At 46.1% G+C, this 20,941-nt stretch overlaps 1 protein-coding gene across 2 annotated transcripts in view; it reads right to left on the bottom strand.

Moving 5' to 3' along the window:
- The window catches only part of L3MBTL1 (L3MBTL histone methyl-lysine binding protein 1), a 1,278,801-nt gene that overhangs the window by 572,630 nt on the left and 685,230 nt on the right, over window positions 1-20,941 (bottom strand). For both annotated transcript variants that reach the window (XM_069652331.1, XM_069652332.1), the window contains exon 13: window positions 7,887-7,963. In XM_069652331.1, the coding sequence (XP_069508432.1) occupies window positions 7,887-7,963 (77 nt within the window). The remainder of the gene's footprint in view (window positions 1-7,886; window positions 7,964-20,941) is intronic.

The following is a 20,941-nucleotide window of genomic DNA, read 5'->3' as shown; positions in this document are numbered from 1 at the left end:
TTTCTGTTGAGACAGACCGATAACAATGGGGTGTAACAGCTAGATGAAATGTTTATCAATACCTACAATTTTACTCCCCTCTGACTCTAGTGCTAACACCCTTCTCACCTGTGATTTGTAATATTGGAGCTCTCCATCCTGCTTTCAACAGGGGCGCGCTAAGATAGTGACATTGCCAAAACTTGGAATGCTGACAAACTCAGTAATTCTTTTAGGGAGAGTCTTTTTAAAAGAATGAGTCTTTAGGTAGGTAAACAAGTAGTCCTTCAGAGTTTGAAATGATTCCTAAGTTGGAGAGATCTCTCGTACTAATTACGTTTGTCGTTTCCCCTTTATGCAGGTTCTAGGGAGTTGGAACGCTGACTATGAATGATGCACACTTTTAGGGATGAGGTTTCTTCATGACGTAAGGAACCATGGATGCCGAATGGTTGCAAGGATACTCAAGATGAGCAAACATAAAAACGTAAGTTTGTCTATTCTGAGTACTTGCAACCTTCACAAGCGAAGCACAGTAAAAACTGTGGGGTGATAACTTGGTGAAACTTCAGGTACGTAAGCGCATCGAAAAACGTCTTCTCTTTTGACTCTGTAAAGTTTGTTTTTTAATAATTAAATACCTTTTGTGTTTTCTGCAGGTTTCGGAGTGCTGAGGGAAAACCTTCAGAAGATGCTGCGGCTGTGAGTGAAAACTTCTGACTGAAGAGGTGCTGCAAACAAACAATTATTCTTCTACGAAAAATGACAGAGTCGAAGGAGAGCTTCTGTCAAGTAAGTCTTATCTGAGGTCTGTAATCTATCACAAGACTAATATTTCTCTTTCCTTTAGTTTCTTTAGATTCTGTTAGGAGAAATGCCGGTAGCGTTACACCGCCGCTGTCAGCGGAGCAGACGCGAAGCATGTGTTCCAGCAGAGGCGGGGCTTAAGTAGCTTCCTATGACAAATGATTAGTACCATGCTGCTGCTTGTAAATGGACCCTCTAGTCGGCCATTTTATGAGTATGGAAATTACTATTGTAAACCATGAAGTCTATGGAATTGACCTGCTGATTGATGTAATGTGTTCCGCCTAGCCTGAATGTCTGAGTCAAGACTATTGGCCTCATCAAGAGCTGGGCGCTACCTCCGGCGGTATTACCGCCGGGGCTATTAGCCCTACCACCAAACCCATGGTGCTATTAGCGCCGGATCACGGGGTTTGGCGGAACAGTAAGTCCCCATTCCCCATTGGGCCCATTCGGGAATTTCCCATTCCCCATCGGGCACAATGGAGAATGTTCAGCGCTATTACCGCCGGCAGTAATAGCGGCAAAAATTGGCAAAATCGCGCCACATTTGCCCCCTGCTCAGAGCTGGGGGAAAATCCGCCAAGCCTATGATTTGGCGGACCCTTAAATGCTGCGGTAATAGCGTTACCACCGCATTTAAGGGTTACTGCCAAACTCGTGATGAGGCCATATGTGTTCTGACTGGGATAATGACAGTGCCTGCAACACACTCACCCTACGGGCTGATGGTATCGCTACTAACAAGATGGTTTTGAATGTTAGCAGTCTTAAGGGACATGAATGGAGTGGTTCAAAAAAACGCTACTAACAAGATGGTTTTGAATGTTAGCAGTCTTAAGGGACATGAATGGAGTGGTTCAAATGGTGCACACATGAGAAACTTTAAAACAAGATGAAGGCCCCAAACCGGAACCTGAAAAGGAGCTGGAGGGAACACATTAAAGAGTCCCTTTATAATATGTATCAACAAAGGTATTTTCAAAATATGACGTTTCCTCAGACGGGTGCTTGAAGATGGAAAGCGCTGCTAAATAACCTTTAATGGTTCCAAACCTGGAGCCCCAGTTTGGCCAAATGTATGATATGATGGGTTATTTATAACGCGCTTATTAATACCCAGAGGTTTCTAAGCGCGGACCCGGGGATCGAACCTGTGTTGCTCTATGTCGTCTTGATTCCAAGGTGACCACATTGCTGCTGAGTTATCCTCCCGAGACCAGAAAAGATAACACCTCTGGTGTAGCAAAAAAGAGAACACCTCTGGTGTTTTGCATAAAAAAGGATCCACATTCCTATCCATGCAACAGCTGCAGAATGTATTCCAACAGCAGTGGTACAAAGACTTTGTTGCTGGCCTTCTGGCCGAAAGCAAAATCTCCATTACATCATCCGGGAGATCCCAATCCTTCTAACTCAGCCTCTCAGAAACCATGCGTGAAGGCTAAGTGTCTTGATCTCTGGATGGAGAGCCCGACCCTCCTCTCGCGACAGAAAGTCCTCCCTTTGTGCAAGACATATTGGAGGGCAAATGGACATGTCCAGAAGGTTCAGGTACCACGTAATCTTGGCCCAATCCGGGGCAATTAGGATCATGGATTTCCCGATCTTTCTCAACCTCCTGATCACGTGAGGAATGACGGAGACTGGAGGAAAAGCGTACAGGTGTGGAAATTCCCAGTCCACTACAAACGTGTCTCCTAGAGCTTCTCTTGGTGGAAATTCCCTGGAGCAGTACAGTTCGCACTTCCTGTTGACACTGGTTGCAAACATATCCACTTGAGGGGTTCCCCAAAAGGCGAAGATCTCTTGAAGGACCTCCTGTTATGCTTGATTTATGCTGGTTCAAAATGGCGCGGGCACGCAATGCATTCTGGGAGCGCTCAAAGCCATGTTGGATATTTACTTCACACCGCAGGGAAAGGCTGCACACATTTTGCTGAAGTGTTAGATTCACAGTGCTGAGACAAACATGCTTTTCCAAACCTGGTATGCAGTCAAGGCCATTTCTGCTGAGAAAGCTAACGTTGTTATGGCTTGCTACTGTTCTCCGTGGAGCGTGTTTTTAGAGCAGGGAGGCCCTGCGTTCCTTGAGGGGAGCTCTCGATTGACCCAGCTGGCAACCGACGGCTGTTCCTCAACTGCGCAAGTGCAATTTCCAGAATGTTCGGGAATTAACTTCCCTTTGTGGAGTGTGTATATATGTGGAGGGATGGAGGGGGTCAGGTGAGACTTCAGCCAGAGAAGTACCCTTACGTCTGGCCTTCCTGTGAGCTGTGGAACTCTCGGCCTGGCTGTCCCCGGGGTCTTCCAGCTGCTTCTGGACGAGATGAGGACTTCTATTACGCTCACAGTGATGTATTTCCTTTTGACCTCTTTACTTCTTTTGTGATGTATGACCTTATCATTTTTATGAGTTATTTCTATGTATTTGTAAGCTTTGAATAAATAGCCGTTATCTTCTAAGAGTGCGTGGTTGTGAGTTATTGTGTCAGTCTGTTTTTATGTGGTTCAAAGTACTTGCTCCATAATTGCATTGATGATTAATGGTTGTTTCGTGCACTTTTCGGGGGAGAGCAGTACACCTCCTGAGCTAGTTCCCACTCGTGGGAGACTATGTTCTGCCTGCTCAGAGCATCTGCCGCTGTGTTCTCCTCTCCGGCCAAGTGAACCGCTAACAGGGAGATTCGCTCTTTAATTGGCCAGAACCAGAGCTGCATCGCCTCTCTGCACAATGGTAGTGAACCTACGCCTCCTCTTTTTGTTGAGGTAGTACCTGGCCACTGTTCTGTCTGTCATTATCAGGACATTCTTTCCCCGTACAGGGGGAAGAAAGGCCTTCAGCGCTAGTCTGATTGCCCTCAGCTCCAAAAGATTGATGTGTAGCTAGGACTCCGATGAAGACCAACAACCGCTGGCTATCGTCAGCCTTGCTGCCAAACAGCTGAGTGCCGTCAATGGGCATGTTGAGGAGCCTAGACTGCATGTCCGGTGCAAATCAAGACTTCCTCAACCACGAAAACCTGCGGATCAGTGCTCACCACCATGGCTATACTGATGCTAGTCTGGAATTAAGTGGCTCACACAAAGCCTCCTTTCCATCTCTTGCAGTATTCAGAAAGCTGTCTCTTTCTTTCCCTTTGGGAATATGCTCAGCCGCCATGGCTATACAGTCCCACAGGGTGAATGTAAATTTGGCTAAGGCGCAAGTGGTATTTGCAGACTTAAGAGCCATGCTCCCGGCAGAAAACACTTTCCTAGCGCAAGCATCAAAGCACTTATCATCCCTGTCTGGCGGAATGGTTGGATAAGCCGCTTGTTTAGAAGCAGATGTTGCCGCCTAAACCACCAGGCTCTCTGGTGTAGGATGTTTTGACAAATATTCAGGATCTGCGCTGGAAGGTTTATATTTCTTGGGGAGTTTTTTTTTCCACCGCTGGGCTAGATTCGGGAACCACCCAGTTTGCCTTTACCATTTTCTGTAGGGCAACATGGAAATGAAGTACAGGATCCTTCTGAGGACCTTTATCTAATTTATTCATCAAGTCATGTTGCAAAAATGGGGGTGATGGTCTGCCCCATCCCAAAAAATATATCACCTTAGTCATAAGATGCCTATAAGAGGCATCTGCGTGGTCTGCCTGGTCCGGTTTGCCAAATTGTTATTCAGGTGACGTGTCAATGCCACTTGCAGATTGGAGATTTTCGTACAAATCCTTCAACCTGGACTGCTCAGAGATAAAAGCATCTAGGACGTTAGGTGTACCAAATCCTTATCCAAAGGGATGAGTATCTGGGTCTGAAGGCTTGTCTTCTTCATAAATCGAAGACAAAGATTTGAAAAAATCCGTTCTAGGTAAAGGTTTGTATGATTTTTCAACCTTCTTAGAGGGTAAGGAAGCCTTCATGGGCAAAGGCGTTGATGGTTTCGACACCGATGATGTCAAAGGTTTTGGCAACAGTGGTGTTGATGGTTTTGACACTGATGGCATCAACGGTTTTCACGCAAATAGCATCAATGTCCTTGACGACTTTGGCATCGACGGAGCCTTTGAGGTTGCTCGAACCCCGACTCAATGGACTCTTTGAGGACATTTCGTCGAGTCGAGACCTCAATGGTTCTCGTGGGGTTTCTGGCTTACATCCCGGTCTTGAGGTCGCACTGGATTTTGCTTTAGCTCTTTCCTTGTCGGCTTTAACAGGAGCAACAGGAGAATGGCTTTTAACCTTCTCGTTCAAGGGGGTCGGGCATCCTTCTCCTTCTCGGAGATCTTTACCATTTCTTGTCTGAATGACTCCCACTCAGCAGGAGTTGGTTGGGCATGTAATACTCCTCATAGGAGTTGAATCGGATGAGGTGGTGAAGGTAATCTATGTCGCCTTTTCTTTGTCGTCTTTGACGAAGATGGAGAGTGGTGAGAGCCAATCCTGGATCGAGAGCACTTTTTTGGACTTCTTCCTTCGAGGACAGTCGCCTCTCGACTCGTTGGACGAGTGCTATTTCGACAGTCGTTGAAGGAGATTTAGTAGGGGGCCTACCTACTCGGAGCTTATTTCCATTTATGCTCTTTCAAAGCCTTACCAGTCATAGAATGACAGGACCCACAGTCTGCGGTCCAATGCTGCTTGCCCAGGCACCACAGACACACTCAATGAGGTTCTGTGAGAGACATTTTAGCACTGTAATTGTGGCATTTTTTTAACCCGGTCTTCGCGGTCGATGGTGTCGAAGAAAAGGCCACTGTTATTTGAAAATGTTGCAGTTTTACTAGAACCGAAGCACGCTGTAATTTCTCGAAGTGTCAGCTGTAGAGAGAAAAACAGAACTGAAGCTAACAGGCGCTGCATGTGCTATATATACCAGTGATGACGTTCACCTCGAGACGGAGGGCCTCAAGGGACATTGAGTCGGCTGCATTGACGCACAGCACCCTCTACTGAAAATAAATGTCCAAAGCAGCTAAGCTGGAGAGGATATCTATCTAAAGATGAGAAATGTGTGGGAGGACACAATCCATTCGAATAGTACTTTGGACACAGGGCATTTTGCTTAGGACATTCTGACATTTGACAGACCCTTAGATTTGCTTTAAGTAGGGAAACACCTCTCTGGGAAACACCTCTTGTAGTAGGGACAGAGAGGCATTTCCCAACACCCTTTTCTTTTGTCAATAAAGGTTTTTGCCAAAAACCATGAACACCCTGTGTTCGCTTCTCATGCCTGGCTTCTCACAGTATTAATTTTAAATGGCTAAATAATATGTCCTTCCATCCTCGTATGGTGTAAAGCTGAGCTTTCCAGTGTCAATGCTTCCAACGTGTTTTTGTATGGCTTGCTTTTTTAGGAATTGTAGGCCAAGTACTTTTTGGTACGAAAGTCAAACATTTGAGTTTTTTGGTTCTGAAGGCAAAAAGGCATGCATTCCTTTTGGCCCCCAAACCAACAATTGCTGGTGTCTCTTTTGTGGCATGCAACACAATGGTTTCCTTTTTGAGTTCCCTCACTAGAACCACTCTTTCCTAGAAGAGTCTTTTCTCTTGATTCATGTGGTGACTTCACACTGTCCCACGGTAGGGATGGTACACTGAGGAGCCTTCAGGGAAGTGGTTGGTTGTGGGATGGTGAGCTTTATCTTAGGACTTTCATTCATATACTTTGCTGTTCATGGCACTGGGTAATCCGTTCCTTTTTTAGGAGTCTCTTCAGACTCCAGTTTTTGCTAATCGGTTTCAGGCTCAATTTTCATTCCGCTTTGCAGTTTCTTGTTGCTACTGCCACTATCTACTGACACAAATGTTGTGACGCTTCCAGCCCCTATGACGTACACAGCACAATGAGTTTAGTTTTTCTATTGTCAAGGTTTTATGCTTCAACCACTAACAAAGCACTTTGTGTCATTGTAATCAGGTTGTGGGGTCTAAATCTAATACAGGCTAACGCGACTAAAAAATAAAGAATCAGCTTCCTCGGGTCACTTTGAAGCCACACAAAGGAAGATGCAATGGAAGACATGGTTATCCTTTTTTTTATCACAAACCTCTGTCTGATTTTGAACTGTGTTTATAATGAGAAATTCACTCTATGGTGACAAGGTATCACGGCAATGCCCACTCCCAAACACAATTATGATTTCAATGAGAGAGCTAGTGCATTACCACCCTTTTTAATACATGTAAATATTAAAGGCTTTGAGTCCTTGCATAATCCATAAAACATGGGCCTCATTACCAGTTTGACGGTAATTCGGCAGTAAATCTGCTGAATTACCTCCAAAATCGGTTAATTTTACCACCACTTGGTCGTGTGGGTTTACCACTGGATTACAAGTGGTAGTAAGGAAGTGTATTTTTTCATTTTTTAGTCCTTGGCCCTCCATGGGGATTTTTGGCAGATGTACCACTGGCGGAATTTCTGTGAGGTAAATCTGCAGATTTTTGGAGGCAACGTGGAAGATTTACCTCCAGCAACAACTGAATCAACGGGAAACAAATTAACCGCCATTTTTCCCACAGCGCCAAATAATTTTGCTGGAGGTTAACCCATCAAAGAGTATAATTTGGCTGTGCAGGAAAAATTGCAGTAATTCCATTACCGTAAAAAAAAGTGGCAGTAACAGAATAATCTGCACTTTTTTCCCATGCCACCAAATTTAGGAGGAGGACTTATCTTAATTGTAAAATACAGCACTAGCCTGCTATGTTTATACGGAGGGTAAAAAGCCAGAGTTTGTCAGCCTCCTTTTATTGGGAACATAGCAGGGGGAAGAATGTGGGCATGACCGAGGTCGGTTTTCCGGCTCTAGTTTCGCCACTAGCTATATTTCAGGCTGTAATCTCAGTCTGAAAATTGTAGTGTGTGCCTACCTACATAAGGTTAGGGTCCTCATCCCTCACATATTACCACCTTTGGTGGATTTAAAAAAGTCATTACAGCGAGGAAATACCCTTGAGAGGATTAGATTTAAGATAATTTAGAATTACTTTGTGTGTAATGTAAGGTGGGGAGATGTGAATTAGATGCACACATTAATTCACAGGAGATAAAACGTTGGTCAGCGAGATGGGGCATAGAGTAGGACGCCATTCGTTTCCAGACTCACCCTGGGGTGGAGTGAGAGGTTTGCCGTGTTCTTGACACCAACCAACAGGGTGAATGTATGGACTGCTGGTATCACACCTGAAAGGAAGCAGAGAGAGAGATAATTCCAATGATTCAATTCTGCTACTCTGTTTCATATGTCACCCATATACCAAACAACAGAAACAGACCTATTTGTTCATTTCATTTTCAGCACATTTTAAAATGTATAATGAACAGACCATAAACTCAATTGCATCTAGGCACATGGACCTGAATGATAACACAACGCCGAATGAATAGTCACACTGAGTGCAGGGGGTAATTGAACAGCAGCGCTTTCTGTGCTATTCGAAATACTACCAAAACTTGAACTCCCCTTACATTGGGTGGAAAAGCATTAAATAGGTGTGGAGCCTGGGCAGAGATGCTTCATCATCCTTGAAATTAGCACATAAACCTGGGAACAAGAAGTTCCTTGTGGGATGATCAAAAAGTTAATTTAGGAATATGCAGGGTGAACTTAATTTTCAGATATTCGGTTTCCAGTTCATGAGCGCATTTAAAGGTCAAACATAATGGGCAATAACCAGCCCATTACGAGATGAGTGGGCCGGTAATTGCCCATTCGCGGGTGGCGGTAATGCCGGGCTCCCAATCCACATTCTGCCCCATAGCATGGTTGCACCGGCACCGTGAAATCACGGGTTCTGCTCGCGGGTGCCGCAGAGCCTGCCAGGTAAGACCTGGCTGACTCTCAGGAACCCGCGAGCAGAACTTGTAATGCGGCAGCCCAGTATGAACGGTGCCGGTGCCTTACCGTCACCGTTCAGACCGTGGCCGCCACCCTTGTAATGAGGCCCAATGTCTTGAAAGCAGTCATGTCCTTCACCAGTAACCAGTGAAGAAAACATCTTAATTCTGACATGTGCCTGGCAGCAAAACCTAAAGAACAATCAGACCACTGCATTTTTGACACTTTGCAACAGTTTAACCTGTTGAACTGGGAGTCCCACATAAAGAGCATTGGCACAGTCTAATTTGTAATGAATCAGTGCTCCTATCGCCACTTGATGGGAATCCTTAGATATAAATGGAAGGCCACAACTGGCAGATTCTACAAAAAGGCACTTCTTGTATCAGTATTTATCAGAGCCCTAAAATCAAGATCTGCTTCCGGAATAACTTTTTTACATTACTGTCATAAGAGGTATCCAGGCCAAACAATTTAGGAAATTACCTCAGTTTTTGCTGCTTTGAGCTTTACCTCCAGGTTCTCTCAATACAAGGGGAGAAGCAGGAGACCAGAGGTGGTCCATAGAGTGGGTGGATGCTTCTCCTTTAAGAGGTTTTAGAAGATGGGGGTAGAATTTAGACTACCGAAGTATGTGGAGAGCGCTTTCATTTTTGGTGAAAGTGTTTGGCTGGTAAAAAGGCTTTCTTAACCGGATTTCTGTTTGTAAACCACTTGTGTTACTTTCCAAAATGTAGGAAGGACACCGGAAGAGTGATTGGTTCATGCCTCATTGTTAGGCTGGTTGGAAGGTGGCACAGGGCGTCCACCACAAATAACGACTGACTAACGAAGTAGGTCCAAGCGTGTTTATGGTAGATCTTACAAATAGTCTGATAAAGGTTATTCTCTGGAAGATTAAGACCAACCAGGATCTTGGGGAAGTTTAACGATTGGGCTGTCCTCCTCTCTCTCAACTCATGTGGGCTTTCCTGCCTCCCTAACCCAAGAGAACCTAACAGGGTTAGTTCTACAGATCAGTGCCACCTAATTATCATTCTCCAACTCATGCTGCAGGTGCTTTCCTGTCGATGCTGGATAACTCCCTAGGGTCCTTAGAACTGTCCTCTCCTCGCCCTCCACTTGCCCCGTTTAGTATTCTGAAGAGTTCCTGTTGTGCAAGTTCCTTTCTTGTCTTTGCAGCTTTGATTCACGAGTCAAGGTTAATACCACAGGCTTGGCCTCACCTCTGTCGTTCACCCGAGAGGGTCGCTGGCATCCTTGACACACAATGCAGGTTTCTTCTTGTCTGCGATTTGGCTTACTCTGCGTCTCCTTTGCGGTTTCCCAGAAGCCTCGATCGGTTGTTCTGCTCCAGTAGGTTTGCCTTCGCCCTAGAAGATCTGCTCCATCTCCTGTTCCACCTTGCTCAGAGTGTGTCTCTATTTTCCGCCTTTTATCCATGTGGGAACAGCTAATGGGTATCAGATGTATGTGATTAAAGTCAAGTGCCTGACTTTGCCTTTCACCGATTAGCGGGGCATGTCCAATGAGATATGTAAGGGTTAGCCTCTTTACTCTCAGTCGCCTTCTTCCCCGGCCCAGTGTTTGGGTAGAAAGGAGGTGGGGGCGGAGGGGAGTTGGGACGTTGGTGGATCCTATGAAATAAGATGGGGCATAGGTACGTGAAAGGGGGGAATACTGCGTCTCAACATCGGCTGCCTCACCCCCACTCCCTGAGGACCCCTCACCCAGGCGATCCTCCCGCACTGGTCCACCCCCCAGGGTCTGGATGCAAAGGCGATGGCCGCGCCCTGGCCCTACGCGATGTAGCCACATCTGTTTCACAGGGAAACCGGGAAAGGAAATCAATGTTCCCCTGTTCTTTAGCTTTTCGGTGTTCCATAGTCAAACAGTAGGGTTGCAGGTCTAAGAACCATTGCATGACTCGAGGGTTAGAATCCTTTTGTTGGCTTATCCATACCAAAGGTAAGTGGTCAAAGATGAGTGTGAATTTTCTCCCTCGGAGGTAGTTTCTAAATGGAAAATTGCCCATTTGATGGCACAGGCTTCCAGTTCCAACACAGAGTAATTCTTCTCTTGGGGGAAGAGTTTACAACTAGTGAATAGGATGGGGTGTTCTAACCCATCGTGTATTTGCGATAATACTGCTCCTCACCCTGTTGGGGAGGCATCGGTCTGTAATACGAACCGATGTTTTGCTATAAATGACTATGTTGTCAAAATGGGCCCCAGAGAAATCGGAAAATAAGGCTGTAATATCCTGTCCTTGAGTAATTGGGAAGTTGCTGGTGCCCCATGCAATTCAAAGGGGAGGACTGTCATTGGGATAGTCCTATTGGCGTTGAGAAAGCCGATTTTTCCTTATCCGCTAATATATGGCAATAATTGCCAATATCCGTTGGTTAAATCTAGGGTTGACAAGAATGTAGCATTTCCGGGTTTATCTATTAAATCATCGATATGTGGCATAGGATAGACATTGAAGGAGCAGATGGCATTGACCTGCGTGAAGTCTAAGCAAAACCTCAAATAGTGATCGGGTTTAGTCACCAACACAATAGGGGAGGACCTTGGAATCGAAGAGCGCTCTATGATGTTTGCCTTTAAAAAAATATTAACCTCATCGATCACTACCTGCTTTCGTGATTCTGGGAGTCTGTATGGCTTCAAATGGACCACCATCCCCTTTGGAGTTCTGATATAGTGGTAAGTACTATGTACTCTCCGTGGTTTCTCAAAAAAATACATCGGGGTATTCAGTGATAAGGTTGTTCAAATCCACTTGTTTTTCTTCAGATAGTTCTTGGGGAATAAGTTTGGAGTTGTCTATCTCCTCAGGTACCAAACAAGACAATATAGAGGAGGTAGTAGCAGAAGGATTTTCTTTCCACTCTTTCAGGAGATTTACGTGGTAGAGGTGGGTATTTTGCCTTCTCTCGGGTTGGGCTATTTTTAAGGTACAGGTTCCGGTTTGCTCTAGTACCACATAGGGCCCGCGCCACTTTTGAAACAAGTTTATTTTCAGCGGTAGGTGTTAGAGAGATTTATCATTATTGTGCTTCATCCACTCTCCTAGCGAGACCCCCAGCACTTTTTGCTGAACCTTTGAACCTTTTTCGTTTAATCCTGAATGAGTGGAGCCTTTTTCCACTCATTAATTCTTGTGGGCTCTGTCTTTTGGAACTCTATTCTTTGTAATATACCTGTACTATGGAGTCTGTCTGCTCCATAGCTCTTAAAGGCATCTGTGTTTTACTATTGCAGCACACAGCTCCTTATGGGCAGTGTTGCTGGGTCCCCTAGAGTCCTCCTTTAAGATTATCTTTCTATATACTTACGTTACTACATTTCTATCGCTCCTAAAACTCTATAGTCTAAGAGATTGGCACACACCACCTTCAGTGGAGTGCCAAATGGATACCTAGCATCCCCATTCTCTCTGCTCCTGTGACTTGTTATTCACATAGACAATCACCTACTTATGGCTGGTGGCACGGGACGTGTTCTACCAACTATTGTGCAATTTTTATCTCTCAGGCTATGTCCATAGCCTCGGTAGTGCACAATAGGGGCACCCAAGTACCAAATTGGGGCCTCCCTTCTTTTTATGCCATTACTAGCATGGTTGTTCTTTGCTAGCCCTTTTTCTACCATTCTGTGAGGGGGAGGTCTATGTGTGTGTTTTGTCTTAGGCAAAAACAAGTAGGTATCCCCGCCTAGGTGCCAGAGTGTCTGGGCAGGCAGGAAGTGGGGGAGGAGTCTTCCACCCCACTGTCTTTTGTCTGCCGGAGTGCATGAATAGGACTAGCTCAAACAGGGGGTCTGGCTGTCCTGATTTGACAGCCAAACGCCCCTTTCTGTAAAATGCTGAGATTGCATATGTGCTGGAACTGTATAAAAGGTGAGGCTTCTGGAGTGTAAAGCAAGTCGACCACAGGAAACAGAGGTAACCGAAGAAGATGACCAGAGACGCCTGCAGACCCTTTGCAGGACCGTGAAGCGACCACTGCTGTCCTGACCCTGTTTTCTATACGACAGAGGAGCTCCGAAGAGGACGACTCCTTCCCTTTGGATGGAATTTGAAACAAGCCATCTCGTGAGGTCCAAGGAGCTTTCAGAGCTGCGGAACACCAATACCAGGAGAACTGCTGACCATTTCGAGTGCATCGTCGTAGAAAGCCTGAATCCATCCAAATCTGTGCTGAGCCCGTAAGGACACTCCAGAGATCGGCTCCAAGTGGCCCAGAACCCCCTCACCAGATTACCAGATTGTGGGACTGCAGGAAGCGAATAAGATTGACTGGGCGATCCGTGTCCTTTGTTGGTGGTGCTGAAAAGGCGCCAGAATCGCAGAGTGAACCAAGAAGTTGCTGAAAGTCATGCTACAAGTCCTCCCTCGAGACTGCTGCCGAGAGACACCATCCATTGTTCTGCCTTTCGTCACCAGAGCAAGGAATCCGGAGGTTGGGTCCAGAACTGCCACATCGCGGAGGAGCCAACAAGAACAATTTCTTCAAACCAAAGGTGTGGGGAAAAAGATATTGCTTACTTGAGTCCAAGAAGTTGCCTCCAGAGTCTTGGAGTGCACGTAGAGGTGTCCAGGGCAGCCCCCTCTTACCTCTGACCCAAGCTGCTGCTTGTGTCCCCTTCTGAAGTCCGTTTTAGGTCTCCTTTGTTAGTTGCTAACTTGCAGCTTCAATAACTTTAGACACTGGAAGAAATCCACAAGAACTCTTCATTAGTCGCTATTTTCAAGAATTCAAGACCTCTCCAAAATGCCTTTAGCTAGGGTTGTGTTTCTGAATTTAATAGACTTGCCAGGCAAAGAAGCCATCTCTAGAACCTTGAACTAAGCTCATGTTGCACTAACAACTTATTTTCCTCCCTTTAAGTGACTTTTCTACATGTGTTTGCAGAGTAAATGCATTAGCCTATAACCTGTTGAAAAACAAATGAGCGCGAAATTACCGATAATTCGATTACCTTGCTTTTACCTTTCTACTGTTGCTACAAATGTAACCGCGAACAAACACAAAAGTGAAAGTGCCCTTTGAATTGTATTATCTAGTATTCCTAAGTGTTCTACCGTAAACGTCTGAAGTATTGAAGTGATTCTGGTGTAAATATAATATGTATCTTTTATATAATTATATGTATAAGTGCATCTTTGTGTACCTGTCTAAGATTCAGAGTACTTACCTACACCTCACATCTTCCTCTTAAGATACATCTGACTGCTCTGCCACACTACCTAGGTTCTGATCTAGTACAGACTGATAAGAGTTGGGGGGTCTACAAACCACTGGGATAGATTACTAAAGTCTTACTTCCAGTAGGACTTTAGGAAAACTCCTCTAACAGTAGTAGGTAGAAAAACTAACACTTTCTATCCTATTGAAAAAGATCTTAGATTTACCTTCTTTTCATAGGTACATTTTTGTTGGGCTTCAGCTTTCTCCATATGAGTGTGGACTAGACTCTGGATGAATTTCATGTGCTCTCGCAATAAGGTAGCTGTCTGTGAGATGGGGATTGGCGCCTCTTCTCTTTCTTCCAGGTCTCCCGGCGCATGTCTAATGATCTCTTGGTTCTCTACCATAGAGTATTTCGAAAGGGGAGAAACCGGTGGATATCTGAGGGGTCTTTCTCACTGCAAATAGGGCCCACGGGATCATATGATCGAAGTTCTTCCACACCTCGTCTGCTAACTTTCTCAGAATCCTTTTGAGGGTCTTATTAAATCTCTCTACCAATCCGTCCATTTGGGGGTAGTAAACTGAGGTTCTTAAGGTAGTAATGTGTAGTAATTCCTTATCCCTGATCTGTTCGAATTTCCTTGGGGAAACCAACCCTAGAAAAAAAATGGCAACAGATGTTTTCAAATTTGCTGACTTTTACAAGAACATATTTATCGCCCAGGTTAGACGTTTCCAACAGTCCAATGATATCCATCCCGATTCTAGAAAAAGGGACTTCAATTATCGGTAATGGGTTTAGAGGGGCAGGTAGGGGAATATGTGAGCTTTTTTTTGGGAAATCTCGCATGTCTGAATTATGTTCTTTATGTCAGCATGGATACCAGCAATAGAATTTCCCACTGATGTGAGCGTGGGTTTTAGATTGTCCCAAGTGTCCCCCTGTCAAATGAGAGTGTGGGATCTCTAGCATGATCTTGCAATGGGTTTTGGGTATTACTGAGTCTTACTTAGGCTTCCCTGGAGGTTTCCCTTCTATATAGTAATCCCTGTTTCAGGAAGAAAAAGGGGGTTTCCTTTTCTTTCCCTTCTCCCTTCAGGAATCACTTGTAAGAAAGCCTCTGCCAGTACTGGATCATTTCAGTGGGTGAAGGCTAGGTCAAGAAGGATGGTAGGTTTCTCTTCCCTTTTTGCTTCAGAGGTACATATCTCATCGCCTCTTCAAGTTACCTCTCTGTTTCCTCTGGTTCAATTTCTTCCTCAAAATGGGTAAATAGAGCTTTCTCAAGAATTTCCTATGCAATTTTGTCTCCAGGATGTATTTCAAACAGGGTCTCACTCTGCTTCTGTAAGAGAGCTTTTATTAAGTCTCCCAGAAAGCCTGTTCAGACATCTAGACCAAATTTCCAGGCTAGGCCAGATTTCGGGGCCAATCTTATATAACAATTGGCTGGGGGTATTAGTGTAGAAATGCGAATGCAACTATGGCGTCTGATTATATATTGGCCTAAGCGCACTCGTATCACTTTCGCATCATGAAATAACGTCGCAACATGTGAATCTGAAACCATTACTTGAGAAGCCATTTTGTGTAAGGAGGCCATTTTGAGTTTTTGTTCTGCTCTCTGCTCAGTGTATATGGGATACATTACTCACCATAATCGTATTTCTGATGCTTGTATCTGCTTAGATTCACATGCTGTGCATAAGCCGACATCTAGTGGAAGTTGTGGAGTATTACAGTTTGTTTTTCGAAACTCAAAAATGGGCGTTGACACAGGGCGTGCCAGTAATACTATCCCTAGTGTGACGTCCACTGTACCCATGATCCCTCACGCGTGTAGGACCCTCAGATTGTATTTTTTCTGACATGAGGTAGCATGAGGAGTAGCGTGAGTACAGATAATCCAAGCAGATAGAACGAAAGAAAGTAAGACTACAAGCATCCATGCGCCTTCTCTCAGAGGGGAGGAAGGGTGGGTCGCATGTGAACCTAAGCCGATACAAGCATCAGAAATACGATTACAGTGAGTAATGTATCCCTTCTGAGGCTTGTGGAATCTGCTTAGATCACATGCTGTGCATAGATTAGCGAGCAGTACCTGAAGAAGGAGGTGGGATGTGAGAAGGGTCATGAGCAAATAAATGTCTTACAACCGCTTGTCCCACTTGTGTATCTGTCTTGGAATGTGTGTCAATGCAGTAGTGCTGAGTAAAAGTGTGAATAGAGCTCCAAGTAGCTGCTTTGCAAATGGTATCAAGGGGTACATTTGCAATGAAAGCCAGAGTGGCCCCAATGCCACTTGTAGAGTGGGCTCTTGGCGTGAAAGGCAGAGTTTTTTCAGAAAGGGAGTAACACAGCTGGATACAGTTAATAATCCACTTAGAGATGGCACCTTTAGAGACGCGATCCCCCTCTCTGCCTGTAGCTACGGAGACAAACAGTTGGTCTGTTTTCCTTAGCGGTCTGGTCTTGTTTACATAGTAGAGGACCACCCTACGCACATCTAGGGTGTGTAGTTTCACCTCAGCCGAGCTTTGTGGGTTTTGGAAGAAAGCCGGAAGCTCGATGGACTGGTTCACGTGGAATTTGGAAATAAACTTAGGTGAGAACCTAGGGTGTGTACGCAAAACCAGTTTATCCTTGTGAACTGTAAAGAAAGGATCCTGCACTGACAGAGCCGGAATTTCACTAACCCTTCTTATGGATGTAATAGCTACTAAGAAGGCTGTCTTATAAGTCAGGTGTTTGAGACTGCTTTTATGCATGGGTTCGAATGGGGGTCCCATGAATTTAGCTAGCACCACATTAAGGTCCCACCCTGGTGGTGGGGTGAAGTCACTTTACTCCTTCCATGAAGGCTTTAACCACTGGAACTTTCCACCACAACACCTTGTTATGGGAGGTGGTATATGCTGACAGAGCTGCCAGATGCACCTTCAGTGAGTTAAAAACCAGTCCTGCATCCAGCAGGTGGAGCATGTATGTAACAATAGTAGAAGGAGTGCAATCTACTGGGTTGATTTGTCTATTCTGGCACCAGATAACGAATCTCTTCCACTGGTCAAAGTAGCAGTGCCTCGTGTTAGGCTTCCTAGATTTTTTTTAGGATGTCCATACATCTTTGAGGCAAATTTAGATGTCCAAACTCTATGACCTCAGGAGCCATGCTGCTAGTTTCATTGAGCTGGGTAGAGGATGTACAGTTTGACCCTGATGCTGGGACAGTAGGTTGTACGAGCCTGGGAGCTTGATGGGGTCGCACGTCGCTAGTCTGCGTAAGTGTGGGAACCGCGGTTGTCTCGCCCACATGGGAGCAACTAGGCCGAGCGTCATCGATTCCCTGTTCATCTTGTTCACCACCTTCCTGATGAGAGGAGTTGGTGGAAAAGCGTATGCAAACATTCCTGACCAGTTCATCCACAGGGTGTTCCCCCTAGGATCCTGGCTGTAGGAATCTGGACGCGAATCTTGGGCATTGTCTGTTTTCGCTTGTGGCGAATAGGTCTATGGTGGGGGAACCCCACTGAGAGAAGAGATCTTCTACAATTTCTCTGTGTAGACACCATTCATGCTCCTTTGGGAGGGGATCCCTGCTTAGTGCATCTGCTAGAGAATTGAGATCCCCTGGAACATGTTGCGATGACAGGAAGATGTTACGTTTGAGTCCCCATGTCCACATTTTCTGGGTACGCTTGGACAGATTTGGTGAACGAGTCCCTCCCTGCTTGTTTATGTAAAACATGGCTGTAGTGCTGTCCATTCTGATCTGCACTGACAGAGTTAGCAGGTAGGGTTTGAACGCCTGAAGCACTCTGAATACTGCCAGAAGCTCTAGCAGGTTGATGTGATTCTTGGCCACTGAGTGAGACCAGAGCCCCTGAGCTGTGTGGTGGAGGAGGTGAGCCCCCCACCCTGTCAGGCATGCATCGGTTGTGACTACCGCCTATATCTCAGGATCGTAAAAGGGTTTCCCCTTGGACAGATTTTCTCTTGTCCACCAGTGAAGGCTTTGTACGAGTGCTGGCGAAACGACCACTAGATCGTCCCACTGACCACTTGCCTGAGAGCACTGTTTCGCCAACCATTCCTGCATGGGACGAATGCGCAGACGCATGTGGGGGACCAGGTAAATACATGACGCCATCATGCTTAGCAAACGCATTGCTTTGCGTACCGTTATCCGACGACCGGCCTGATATTGTGGAAATTGCAGTAGTATATTCTGAATTCTTTCCTCTGATGGAAAGGTCAACCCCTCTTGTGTGTTTAGGATAGCTCCTAGGAACTGTTTGGAGGTGCTGTCTTTCTACATATTTTCTATAATTGAGGTTACAGAGCCTTTCCCAGTGTTCCGCGCATTGCTGTTGTAGTTTAAGTACTAGCTCAGTGTCCACACTGCCACTTTCTAATGTTCTTTCTAGTTCATCTTCAACTCTTTGTAGGTCAGCCAGAACCCCACCTTGCAGGCCCTTTGACTTAGCTATGGCTGCCCCCCGCATAACCACCTTAAAAGCTTCCCATAGTGTACCCGCCGAGTCAACACTACCAGTATTCGTTTCAAAATAGTTAATGATCTCATCTCTTATGTCCTCACGAAAGACCGGATCTTTGAGTGCCTCCGAATGGAGGCACATGTCGGAATCCGCACCCTAGGGGGCAGTATTGCCACCCGAGGACCAGGGACAAGTGATCTGAGAGGACCCTCGCCTTGTATTCTATTCGAGTGCTCTCTGCCATTACATCCGGCATGGCAAAAACATAGTCCAATCTCGTGTGTAGCTGCTGCGGGGCAGAATAATGCGAATATTGCCTATCATTGGGATGTTTTGTTCTCCATACATCTACCAAGCCGAAGTCATCTAGTAACACCTGCAATGCTTTGGCCGCTGGGGTGGGCCTGTCAATCCTGCTATCAGATCTATCCACCTTGGGGTTCATTACACAATTGAAATCCCCGCCCCAAATAACCGCGCTTCCCACACACTTACTAAAGTTGGTGCACAAAGTCCTGAAGTATGCCGCCATGTTATGGTTGGGGGGGACATGACTATGTCCTCACTGGACCACTGTCTTGAACTGGGAATGACTTTGCCTGGGGGAAGTTTCCCTGACTCATCTATAATAGAGGAGTGCGACTTACCTGTCTGTTTGAGTGGAGTGGAATGTTTCTGTGGTGTGGAAGTAGGCTGAGACTGCTTCCTCTGTTTTCCCCCCCTCCCCGTGGCTGGAAGAGTGTTTGCCCTGCTTCTTTGGGCCGTCTGAGCTTTTCGACGCCTGGCGACGAGCTTCGGTAGTGGTGGTACTATCCTTCGACCGTGTAGGTTGGGATTCAGGAATGGGCGTTACTTGTACTGAAGCCGACTCCCGGAGTGCGGTCTGGGGGTAGAGGTCGGTTTCGTCTTCCGACGATCGAACCTCGGTTAAGCTGGGGAGCGAGGCACTTTTGGCAATAGTGGATGATTGCCTGGCGTCATGGGGCGATCTAGATCGCCAACGCCCAGAGGACGCCGATTCAGACCGTTCCCAATGTGCCTCTTTCCGAGAGCTCGACGTGCACGTCGAGTCTCGGTGGGACTTCGTGTGTTTGGAAGTGCTGTGGGTTGCGCTTACGTCGCCGGGGGTCTTCCCCATAGCCGCCCTGCCAGACGACCATCCGAGGTCGGGGACCTGCCCCTGGCTGTCTTTCAACGCCGTGTTGCCTTCGCCGTCCGAAAGTACGGCGTCGCTGCCGTCGCTGAAGGCACCCTCCGCGGCCATGGCCTCTTGACACCTGGCGTGGTGGGCCCAACGCTTGGTGGAACGGTCTTTTCGTGTTTTAGGCTTGAACCTAGTACACGCTCTGCAATTTGCCTCGGGGTGATCCCTTGGCAAGCAGAGATTGCACGTGGCGTGTCTGTCACCCAAGGATACTTCCGGTTGCACTTTGGGCAAAATTAGAAAGGGGTACCCTCCATAGGCACGTTGAGGCAGCGGGCTGGTAAGTGTAGGAATATATATATATATATAAGAGAATACATAAGAGTGTAGAGTATGTCAACCCCCCCACCCTCCCCACTTGTAGGGCTGAGGCCAGAGGCCTTCCGAGACCTGGGCTGAGGCCAGAGGCCTTCCTAGGTTCACTCCGTCATGAAGCTCTCGACAGTCGCCTTCTTCTCCGGTTTGGCGTCGAATGTGGAATCTCAGTGGCTCGACGTTAGGATGGAGAGAAAAGGAGTAAATATAACAATATTTTTACAAAGAATGGCTAATGCCAGGGAACTCCGCTGAATGCTTCCGACCAGTATGGCGGAAAAAAACAATCTGAGGGTCCTACACGCGTGAGGGATCATGGGTATGGACGTCACACTAGGGATAGTATTACTGGCATGCCCTGTGTCGACGCCCATTTGAGTTTCAAAAAAACAAACTGTAATACTCCCCAACTTCCACTAGATGTCGGCCTATGCACAGCATGTGATCTAAGCCGATTCCACAAGCCTCAGAAATATATATATATTCTGGTTTTCAGCTTGAGCACAGTAACCAACCGCTGCTTGAACTGTGAGTTGCTTACATAGTTAGGAATGCCAGGCTGCCACATTAATTGTTTTGTTTTGTAATGAGAAAACCTTTAAGATGTACATAAGCACGAGTAATCTGTTAACCCAGGAGACGTTCTGTCTAGTTAGGCCATTATAGCAGGCAGCTAGAAAGAATTATACATGGCTGAATGTGCTCCCACGCGGGAGTTGTTATTCGTTTCTGCTTCAGAACTGCCTCACCTTAGCACAGAGAGATAACATTGGCTGGTAAGGCAAGGAATGCCACCTAGTTATAGGGAACATGATATGTTTTCCTCCATCCAGATGCACCCGGTTCTCAGATAGTAAATTGTCTTGGCACTGGCAGTTAGAGTGTAGAATGTTTTAGTATAATGAATTACGCAGTAACCCCTGGAACTCTGGCCTGATGGTGTCTGAACAAAGGGGGCCGGGAAATGCCTTCTAGTGCTGTGAAGTTTGCTATAAATGTGCCTGTTGTACTAGTGCTCGCTCTCTCTCACCTCACGGTGTCTGCCTTACACATCGTGGGGCGCTGAGATCCATTTGATCAAATGCTGTTATTGAATAAATATATTTGAC

The sequence above is a fragment of the Ambystoma mexicanum genome, chromosome 3p, assembly GCF_040938575.1.
Source record: "Ambystoma mexicanum isolate Mex_15411 chromosome 3p, UKY_AmexF1_1, whole genome shotgun sequence".
NCBI classification, from domain to species: Eukaryota; Metazoa; Chordata; class Amphibia; order Caudata; family Ambystomatidae; genus Ambystoma; species Ambystoma mexicanum.
Note: the sequence above shows the minus strand (reverse complement) of the source record. Positions and strands in the feature narration are given on the sequence as shown.